Source organism: Coregonus lavaretus, assembly GCF_964263955.1.
Source record: "Coregonus lavaretus genome assembly, chromosome: 6".
In the NCBI taxonomy this organism is placed as follows: Eukaryota; Metazoa; Chordata; class Actinopteri; order Salmoniformes; family Salmonidae; genus Coregonus; species Coregonus lavaretus.
In genome coordinates, this window is record NC_139993.1 from 33,714,902 (window position 1) to 33,726,477 (window position 11,576).

The 11,576-nt window shown below is 42.0% G+C and overlaps 1 protein-coding gene across 1 annotated transcript; it reads right to left on the reverse strand.

Annotated features, from left to right (window-relative positions):
* Nucleotides 1-5,330: 5,330 nt before the first annotated feature.
* Nucleotides 5,331-10,448, reverse strand: LOC311131419 (NADH dehydrogenase [ubiquinone] 1 alpha subcomplex subunit 11-like). Its single transcript, XM_084164393.1, has 4 exons — nucleotides 10,340-10,448; nucleotides 9,869-9,961; nucleotides 5,923-6,045; nucleotides 5,331-5,520 (listed from the first exon to the last, which is right to left on the reverse strand). The coding sequence occupies exons 1-4, from the start codon at nucleotides 10,416-10,418 to the stop codon at nucleotides 5,408-5,410; spliced, it is 408 nt and encodes a 135-aa protein (XP_084020519.1). The 5' UTR covers nucleotides 10,419-10,448; the 3' UTR covers nucleotides 5,331-5,407.
* Between the last annotated feature and the right edge of the window lie 1,128 nt (nucleotides 10,449-11,576).

The window sequence follows — 11,576 nt, forward strand, 5'->3', positions numbered from 1 at the left end:
TAGTTGGTGAACCAGGCGAGGCAGTCATTTGAGAAACCAAGGCTATTTAGTCTGCCAATAAGAATGCGGTGGTTGACAGAGTCGAAAGCCTTGGCCAGGTCGATGAAGACGGCTGCACAGTACTGTCTATTATCGATCGCGGTAATAACATCGTTTAGGACCTTGAGCGTGGCTGAAGTGCACCCATGACCAGCTCGGAAACCGGATTGCATAGCGGAGAAGGTACGGTGGGATTCGAAATGGTCGGTGTTCTGTTTGTTTACTTGGCTTTCAAATACTTTCGAAAGGCAGGGCAGGATGGATATAGGTCTGTAACAGTTTGGATCTAGAGTGTCACCCCCTTTGAAGAGGGGGATGACCGCGGCAGCTTTCCAATCTCTGGGGATCTCAGACGTTACGAAAGAGAGGTTGAACAGGCTAGTAATAGGGGTTGCGACAATTTCGGCGGCTAGTTTTAGAAAGAAACGGTCCAGATTGTCTAGCCCAGCTGATTTGTAGGGGTCCAGATTTTGCAGCTCTTTCAGAACATCAGCTGTCTGAATTTGTGTGAAGGAGAAGCGGGGGGGGCATGGGCAAGTTGCAGCGGAGGGTGCAGAGTTGGTGGCCGGGGTAGTGGTAGCCAGGTGGAAAGCATGGCCAGCCGTAGCAAAATGCTTGTTGAAATTCTCTATTATTGTAGATTTATCGGTGGTGATAGTGTTTCCTAGCCTCAGCAGGGTCAAATAATAATCACAGTGGTTATAGAGGGTGCAACAGGTTAGCACCTCAGGAGTAAATGTCAGTTGGCTTTTCATAGCCGAGCATTCAGATGTCGAGACTGCAGGTGCGGTAGAGAGAGAGAGGGTTGAAACAGCAGGTCCAGGATAAGGTAGCAGGTCCGGTGAACAGGTCAGGGTTCCATAGCCGCAGGCAGAACAGCAGAAACTGGATCAGCAGCACAACCAAGTGGACTGGGGACGGGGAAAGGCAGGAGTCGTCAGGCCAGGTAGTCTTGAAGCATGGTCCTAGGGCTCAGGTCCTCCGGGAGGGGAGAGAGAGAGCGAGAGATGGGGGAATTAGAGGGAGCATACTTAAGATCACACTGGACCATCAGAAGGTTCAGGGCTGGACCAAAAACACCTGGGGCTGAAGCCTCGGAAGCCCAGGCCTAATGACACCACTGCTCTGGTCCTAGCAGTTTTCCACTGGCCAGGTTTATTAGATGTCCCATGTGATCGGAGGGTGTTGCATGAAGCAATCTCTTTCAGTCACGGCTTAATGCTTAATGACAACCCCCATCTCTCAGACAAACAGATAGATGAGATCTGCCCAAACTGTCTGCATTAAAGACAGCTATTAGCAAAGGAAATCTGAGCCACTCCGTCTCTCCCCCTCTTTTTGCCCACCCATCTCTGAAAGCCTGGTTGAGAGGGTCATGTGATTTGGGATCATAACGTGGGTCAACAACTGTCCTACTGTACCAGTAGCCGGGTGGATTATTGCTCTACTCACCTCTGCCTATCGCAACTCTCTGAGCACTACTGATGGACAACCTGCTTGCAGCAAATTTGGGCAAAATCAAGTGCTCCATCATTGTTGTGTCTTCTAAACAATTCCAGTTATGCATCCAGGTTTTCCTTGGGCCCTCTCTCTCGGTCTGTCTGTCTCTCACACACACATACTACCTCCATAATGTCTGAGATTAAAGCCAAATGTTCACTTAATCTTCTTCCAAATTCCTCCATCATCCTCTATTGTCTTTCCTGTCAGGAGGTTACCTCAGAAAACAAACAAGATGCAGCTGGTTTTTGCATGTCATTCACTGTGCTTATGTGCTGAACCATATTACTTATAGTAATTGCCTGTAAATACAGTTTGGTGGGAGGCTCCTTTACTTACAGGCTACATCAATAAAGGTTGAACACCATGAAGGCCTTCTCCAACATGCCAATAGTAAGGTGCAAGGCTTTAGTTTTCCTTCAACGCTAGGGAAATGGCTGCCAAACGTGATGTGTAATTGGGCATTCTGAAAGCGCTTGATCCCCTTTAAAGCCCCTCTGCTGCCCTCCCTCCACCGTCCCACAGCCAAAGCCAGACCACCCCTGACTGAATGCTCAGCCTGATTCAGCCACTGAGGGAAAACCTGCCTTATAAACAATGCAGATCAACAGGCAAGATACTTCACATCGCTGTAAATAATTAGGCTACCCAAAGATGTAAACCTTGAAGCCATGAATTGTTTACACATATGATTGCATTGTGTTAATGAAAATGTTTGGGCCAAAGGAGAAATAACAGATTGATCACAGGGATCCTTTCCAGGGACTGTCACAGGAAGTTGACTTCCAAGCATTGATGGATGGAGAGAAAGGTCCAGCATAAGACTAAACTACTAACTGATCAAGCGGACCCAGTCAGGTAGGTGAAGCGGAAAGGATTCCACTACATAGCTTAAACCATCCCAGCCAAGTCAGATCAGTGATTACTCAAGACTAGTGGGAAAACGTCAGAACCAGGTCAAAGTATTATAACACAACCTAGGTATGATGAGGGGATTTAGGGCGGCCCTATTGAGTGGTGATGGTCTACCACTGAGTCACAGCTGACTCACAGACTGGGAATGGCAGGATGCGGAAGGTCACATTCCATCTTGACACACACACACACACACTACTCTGTCAATCCTGGTTGGATTCTCTCAAAATAACTGTATATGATTTACAAATGCTTCCCCTCAAAATCCTGTTCAATGAATAAATCAGGTGAGCCTTTTGAAAGAAACATAAAATGTTTCCGGAGGCCAAACATCCTTCATTCAATTAAATGAAAGCAAAGTGGGATAGAAAGTTAAATGTATATTACTACTGTTAAAACCAAGCATATAAATCTGGTGTCATCTAATACCCTTATAGTATAATTGCTATACATTGTAAAACAAAGGTTGTAGAACATAAGGGACACAGATCACAGGAGGTTGGTGGCACCTTAATTGGGGAGGACAGGCTCATGGTTATGGCTGGAGCGGAATGGTATCAAATACATCAAACATTGTTTCCATGTGTTTGATGCCATTCCATACGCGCCGTTCCAGCCATTATTATGAGCTGTCCTCCCCTCAGCAGTCTCCACTGACACAGATGTACTTCGTTTAGATGAATTTCACCAATAGAATAAGAGACCGGCTTGTAGCCCCTACATCCATACTGAATCTATATCACATAATAGAGTTGAAGTCGGAAGTTTACATACACCTTAGCCAAATACATTTAAACTCAGTTTTTCACAATTCCTGACATTTAATCCTAGTAAAAATGCCCTGTCTTAGGTCAGTTAGGATCACCACTTTATTTTAAGAATGTGAAATGTCAGAATAATAGTAGAGAATGATTTATTTCAGCTTTTCTTTCTTTCATCACATTCCCAGTGGGTCAGAAGTTTACATACACTCAATTAGTATTTGGTAGCATTGCCTTTAAATTGTTTAACTTGGGTCAAATGTTTTGGGTAGACTTCCACAAGCTTCCCACAATAAGTTGGGTGAATTTTGGCCCATTCCTCCTGACAGAGCTGGTGTAACTGAGTCAGGTTTGTAGGCCTCCTTGCTCGCACACGCTTTTTCAGTTCTGCCCACACATTTTCTATAGGATTGAGGTCAGGGCTTTGTGATGGCCACTCCAATACCTTGACTTTGTTGTCCTTATGCCATTTTGCCACAACTTTGGAAGTATGCTTGGGGTCATTGTCCATTTGGAAGACCCATTTGCGACCAAGCTTTAACTTCCTGACTAATGTCTTGAGATGTTTTCCTCCAAACATAACGATGGTCATTATGGGGTCCTCTGTAGCTCAGCTGGTAGAGCACGGCGCTTGTAACGCCAAGGTAGTGGGTTCGATCCCCGGGACCACCCATACACAAAAATGTATGCACGCACGACTGTAAGTCGCTTTGGTTAAAAGCGTCTGCTAAATGGCATATTATTTATGGCCAAACAGTTTGTTTCATCAGACCAGAGGAATTTTCTCCAAAAAGTATGATCTTTGTCCCCATGTGCAGTTGCAAACCGTAGTCTGGCTTTTTATGGCGGTTTTGGAGCAGTGGCTTCTTCCTTGCTGAGCGGCCTTTCAGGTTATGTCGATATAGGACTCGTTTTACTGTGGATATAGATACTTTTGTACCTGTTTCCTCCAGCATCTTCACAAGGTCCTTTGCTGTTCTGGGATTGATTTGCACTTTTCGCACCAAAGTACGTTCATCTCTAGGAGACAGAACGCGTCTCCTTCCTGAGCTGTATGACGGCTGCGTGGTCCCATGGTGTTTATACTTGCGTACTATTGTTTATTTTACACATTGTGAAAATTAAAACCGCCATGGACGATTGACCTAGAGTCTCGATATCCAGATGCAAAATAACAACCCTGATGAGGTCTATATTTGAGGTGTCCAGAATGGTTACCCTGCCCAATCTAGTGTTAAAAGAGTGGAGAAAAAAAAAAACATTATTTTTCTCATACATTTTAGGCAATCACATTAATTGCACCACATTTCCCCAATACATTATTTTGCACTGATGTTGGCAACCAGTGTAGGAATGAGTTAAAAATGAATTTGCTCAACCAGTTATTCACCAATTTAGCAGTGTCCAAGAGCAATAAATGTTTTACAATAGAGCCCCACAATACCCATAAAGTCTAGTGGTCAAACAGTGCCAATCATTTTTCCATCATTCATTTTTCTCATTGGGAATTTTTAAAACACTTAAAATAAGGGCTGTGTTTCATGTAGGCTTACCCTGGTGTGACATTTTGATAACCATGTAAATCTCTCGGACATTGTGACTTTGATCAATATATTTGGCTCCATTTCCTCTCAGATTCGACAGTCTTGTCCAGCTCACCATGGCATTTGATAGCCACATTAGCAGCTAATTAGCATTTTATTTTGGGCGGTAAATACAGGCGAATATATTGATAGAAGTCACCTTGTCCTAGAGCGATTTACACGGTTATCAAAACATCACGCCAGGGTAAGCCTACACGAAACACAGCCCTTATTTTAAGTGTTTCTGAAATCTCATATGGGAAAAATTAATGGTGGAAAAACAATTGGAACCATTTCCTTGTTTGACCAATAGGTTTTATGGGTATTATGACTCATACTGTGGTACTTTATTTGTTTGTTTGGGAGGCTAATGACTTCTGATCTCATTCTCAGATTAACTTTGATCTAAATGGCTGATTAAGAGGCCATTGCAAATTGGAGTTGATTGGTGCAAATTGGCTGGGATGTTAGCCAATGTCTCCACCCTGTGGCTAAAACAAGGAGGTGCAGGATACAGACTAATAGACCTACACTCTTTTACACAAGTTTATTCAAGGAATATTCAATATACAATATACATGTCAATATATAGTCTCCCCCTCAGGCTGTTTACATCCTCGGTGGTCCCGCTAATTTCCAGCCCTCCATTTTGCCCACCTTGGTGAACATGGCCAGTGTCCCCAGCCCAATACATGCTGTCGTGCCTGTCATTGCACTGTGAGCTGTGGATCAAAGAGACACAAAATACATATTATTTGTGGAAAAGATATGGAGAGATAGGATATTCTCTGTGATGCCCCTCTGTATCTCTAGCAAACATCTAGCGATGAGAAGAAGTTCACTGCCCTACAAAGATCTTAGAGATTAAAAGATGACAGCAATATGATGGTAACTATGTGGAGCTATTTGCTTATGCAACCAGTCATCTTAGATATGTATAAGGAAGTTAAAAAGCGCTGAAGGGAAAAGACTGCTTTTTGGAATGAAACGTTGGAAGAATGCTTTGAAATTGACTTTCCCAATGAGAATACAAATTTTCCTTGTTTCAAAACATTTGCCCCCGTTTGTTCCTACTGAATGCAACCCAGATCTTCAGCATACTGTGCAATATATAGCCTACTCACTACGAGCTCCAAGAAAGACTCCTGATGCACAGCCTCCGATGAAGTAGTTCACCGGGTCATCAGGTGCATCCCGGGCCTGTGCAGCTAGACAAGTGGTCATTCCAAAAATCGCCCCCAAGGCAGCTGTTAAGGAAGGAAGGACAAAACAAATTAAATGAACTTACACTGGCATAAACCTTGCCCAGATGTCGTCTCTTTTCGATAACCCTCACAGTTATCATCCAATGTTTATGCAAATTAGACTGATAAGAAAATGTTCCAAATTAATCTATACATTTGAATGGAAACCTAACATTGGGCATTCTGACGTAATACATTTCATTGTAAACACAGGGCACGGGAAGAACAGAGGATTCCCGTTTATTGCATTTTTACCACCACCTCGAATATATAAATAATTGTGCTAGGCTACTGGTTCAAAAGCTATAAGAGGAAAATAGAGAGGAATGAAGAGAGAGAGGCCATTGGAGATGCATGAATTGTGCAAGAAGGGAACAGTGAAAACAGATGTGTAAATTAGAAGTTAATTCATAGCCTGGGCTATTAATCCACCATTTGTATGCTGTTGTGTTACAAAGTGGGATTATAAAACACTAATATATCTTGATTAGATAAGTATTCACCCCCCCCCCCCCCCCCAAGTCAATACTTTGGCAGCAATTACATTTGTGAGTCATTCTGGGTAAATCTAAGAGATTTGCACACCTGGATTGTACAATATTTACCCATTATTCTTTTTTTTTTTTATGGTCAAGCTTTGTCAAGTTGGTTGTTGATCATTGCTAGACAGCCATTTTCAAGTCTTGCAACAGATTTTCATGCTGATTTAAGTCAAAACTGTAACTAGGCTAATCAGGAACAGTCAATGTTGTCTTGGTAAGCAACTCCAGTGTATATTTGGCCTTGTGTTTTAGGTTATTGTCCTGCTGAATTTGTCTCCCAGTGTCTGTTGGAAAGCAGACTGAGCCAGGTTTTCCTCTAGGAATTTAGCTCCATTCCGTTTTATCCCCCAAAAAACTCCCTAGTTCTTGCCAATGACAAGCATACCCATAACATGATGCAGCCACCATTCTTGAAAATATGAAGAGTGGTACTCAGTGATGTGTTGGATTTTGCCCCAAACATAACACTTTGTATTCAGGACAAAAAGTTAATTTCTTTGCCACATCTTTTGCAGTATTACTTTAGTGCCTTATTGCAAACAGGATACATGTTTTGGAATATTTGTATTCTGTACTTTCTTCTTTTCACTGTCATTTATGTTAGTATTGTAGAGTAACTACAATGTTGTTGATATATCCTCAGTTATTTTCTATCACAGCCATTAACTCTGTAACTGTCTTAAAATCACTATTGGCCTCATGGTTTAATCGCCAAGCGGTTTCCTTCCTCTCCGGCAACTGATTTAGGAAGGGTGCCTGTATCTTTGTAGTGACTGGGTGTATTGATACACCATCCAAAGTGTAAAATTAATAAATTAACCATGCTCAAAAGGATATTCAATGTCTACCAATAGGTACCCTTCTTTGCAAACCATAGGAAAACCTCCCTGGTCTTTGTGGTTGAATCTATGCTTGAAATTCACTGGCCCTTACAGATAATTGTATGTGTGTGGTATGGAGATGGGGTAGTAGTTTTAGAAAATCATTTTAAACACTATTATTCCACACAGAGTGAGTCCATGCAATTTATGTTACTTGTTAAGCACATTCTTACTTGTGAACTTATTAAGGCTTGCCATAACAAAAGGATAGGATACTTATTGACTCAAGCCATTTTAGCTTTTCATTTTTAATTAATTAGGCTGTAACACAACAAAATGTTGAAAAAGGGGTGTGAATACTTCCTGAAGGCACTGTATTAGGCCTAGCCTACTACAGTGAATTTAGGCGACCACCACCTGTGCTGTGCAAGCAAGACAAAATGTTTTATTTTTGTCTGAAACATTTTGTGCAAATGAATTTAAGTTGAACATTGCCAAATGTGTCAGCTTAATTCAATGTGATTATTCTTTTAAGTATAGTGCCTAGGCCTATTTAATGAAACCCTGGCTGTTGACATAGGCAACAGATCGCAAAGCAGGGAATCCCCGATGCCCCCACTCCTTTTTGGAAATGGCAAGTTCACTTTCTCATCCATAAAACGCATATCAAGTGCAAGTGCGCTGTCCAGCAGCTCACATCGGGAGGACGACTACCATGTATCACTAAAATAATGACTATGATCACATTTCCTCTATTTAAATATTAGGCCTATGGGGACATGGACACCTCTACATTAGGCAGCCAAACACGAGTGATCAGTGTAGCCTATTATCGTCTAAACATGTTGAAATATCTTCACGCCTAGAATAAAAACCACCAGGCTTCCGTCATAGACTCAATTGAATGGAAAAAAAAGTAAGAATTACATGGGGAACTTTGGAAAAACTAATCCCGTGCTTATCTTCCTCTGCAATAACCCACATGCTGGGATAATTACATAACCAACGTCTCTAGTAATACTATAGCCGTCTCTCCCCTTCAAACTTTCCCTGTCAATTAATTTGATAGGCTACATTATGATATATTATAAACTGGGTGGTTTGAGCCCTGAATGCTGATTGGCTGACAGCCGTGGTATATCAGACCGTATACCACATGTATGACTAAACAAAACAACTTATTGCTATAATGTAGCCTAGGCCTACTACAGCCAAGATTTATAGGCGAGCATTGGTTTTGAATACTTTTTTAGGAAAGGAGAAATGTGATTTCTGTGTCAGATGTTTGAGATGTCCATTCAGAAAGTTTCCTAAAGCAGCCTGTCTAGACTCCATCGCTTAATAAGAGAGGAGGGACAAATAATATAACTGAAATGAGTAGGCCTATAACAACATTTTAAAGATGTAAGCAAGTCATGATGATCAGCATATGTGCGAGGAATGATAACAGGTGCAAGTTTTGCTTTTCTTTCCTCTCATTAATGGGATGCAACTGAAGCAAACGTATCTCGATTTAATCTTGTAGCCTAAAATGTTCTGTATCATTTCTCTCACTCATTCGGAGTCCTCTCTAGCCACTTTGAACAACATGATCTTGTATTGACACTGCCTCCTCACAAGGGAATGACTGCAGCAGGTCATAATGGTATTGTTTATTGTTGTTCTTAAAATGTTATAATTGTACTCACCGCCCATGTTCCATAACGTTGTCATGGTAAAATTGTATGTGGTTTCCAACTACCAATCAGCAACTGCGCCGTAAATCCAGCTGCATATTGAACATTGAGATTGCCAAAAGGCCAGTCTCTTTGGCAAATGACAGGAGTGGAATGTTAGCTAAAAAGACTGGTACCCAGACTAGCATAAACCCACCTTAACTGTATGTTGTTTACAAGTCCTTATAACAAACATCTAATCACAGATAAATGTTTCTTATCACCACTGAAACCCTTTAACATCAAACAGCACACTTTCACCATCACTCACACGAGGAAACTATATAGACTCAGGTGCATTATTAGGTGAATTGCAGCATTGTGACCTGGGCCCGTATCCACAATGCCTCTCATAGTAGGATCGCTGATCTAGGATCAGTTTTGCTTTTGAGATCACAATGTATAAGATTACATGGACAGGGGGGTACCTGAGCCCGTATCCACAGTGTCTCAGAGTAGGAGTGCTGATATAGGATCAGTGTTGCCTTCTAGATCATACTGATTAAGATTATATGGTCAGATTCTAGATCAGAACTCCTACTCTGAGATGCTTTGTGGATATGGGCCCTGGACTAATCCTCATGACATAAATGTCATGTAACAATCTGAGATAACCTTCTAGCCTGAACACTATTGGCTACTGATCTAGGAGGGGTAGCTGTGTATTCCGATTTCAGGTGTAAGCTTGATATCTTCATGGCAGTAAGCCAGGTTATTATTATTACTGCTGTGTATGAGACAGACATACCCATGGTTACTGTGACATTTGTGGCTCTCTGAACAGCTTGGATTGCAGAATCAGGCTGGAATGCAACAATGTGATAGGCTGAACCCACCAACCCTGTGTGTAAAATAAAGAGGATGTTAAGACTACTGTGCACACAGTTGACTAGCTAGCTACTTACTTACTTACTTGCCAAGTATTTAGTCACAACAATGTTAGCTATGATTAGCTTGCTAGCTAACTGGTAAACATCTTCAAATTCCAATGTTCACTGTCCTAGTTAGCTGGACTGTCTTACAACAGCTGCTTGCTAAACAACTGGCTAACCGTTAACTGACGTTAAATTAGTTGAAAACAACACATTGCTTGCTAATAAGTTAGCAGTAGCTAGCATGGCATTGGCAGCTAACTATGTTATGGCTAGTTAGCTTTACTGCTCTTTACCAACAGTTAGCTAGCTAACTTCCATAATGTTTTCCTTTGTGTAAGACTTACCTAGAGCTGTGCCCAATTTGGTGGTGATCCATGTTTTCTCGACACAATCCTTACCCTCTTGCAGATCCCAATAACCCATTTTTGATTTCACATGAAGGACAACGAGTGGGGAAACATCGCGAGATGAAAAAAAGATGAAGACGAGAATTGATATTGTAAAACTTTATTGACACGCAGCTTCTTCTTCTTCAGTGGGGTTTATCGGCGGTTGGCATCCAACGTTATGGTGCATTACCGCCACCTACTGTACTGGAGTGTGGGCCAGCGACAGGAAGAAACAAAATCTTACCTGCCAGCCCCGTTGCTCTTAAAAAATATAACAAAATATTTGAGACTATATCTATTGACATTCTACTCAGTATACTCTTTAAACTAATTTCCTGTATCCCCTTCTCCCTCAAACTAGATCTCATCCTCTCTCTTTACCTCTGATACTGTCCACACTGTAGCAATACATACTCCACGGTATCTGTTTCCTGGCAATAATCACACTTTCGTGTTGGATGCTTTCCTATCACATTTAAGGTCTTATTCAACTGGCTGTCCCACCCTTAATCTTGTAAAAAATAGCCTCCTCTCTTCTGTTCCTTCCTGCCATCCTCCCCTCCCCGACTTTCCTCTGTACTTGAAATAAATGCCTGCCCTTAGTATCGCTATTCCACTGCTCCTTCCATCTCTGCACCATCACTGTCCATATCAGGCTTTTCCCCTCTGCCTTGCTCATTGAAACTACGACATCAACATCCCCACTACTAAGTGCTTGTTTAGCCAGTACATCAACTGCCTCGTTCCCCTCCACCCCCACATGGGCAGGGACCCAAGTAAATATTATCTGTATACCCATCTGTCTAATCCTGCCATGGGTTTGTAGCACCTCATAAAGCAGGTCTTGTCTGCTACATAAGCTTAAGGACTGGAGACTCATTAACACTGCACATGAATCAGAGCAAATAACTACTCTGTCTGTCTTAACTTCCTCCATCCACTGCAAGGCCAACAGTATGGCCATCAGCTCTGCCTTATATACAGCCAGATTATCTGTAATACGTTTCCTGACTTCCACTCCACATTCCTGCACTACAAATGCTGACCCAGTACGTCCTCTCCTTGGATCTTTTGAACCATCTGTGTAAATGGCCACAAAATCCTGATACACAGTATCCAGACGTCTCTTAAACAAATCAGATGGATCAACACTCTCCCTATCATTCTGTAGTCTATCCAACACTTCAAGATC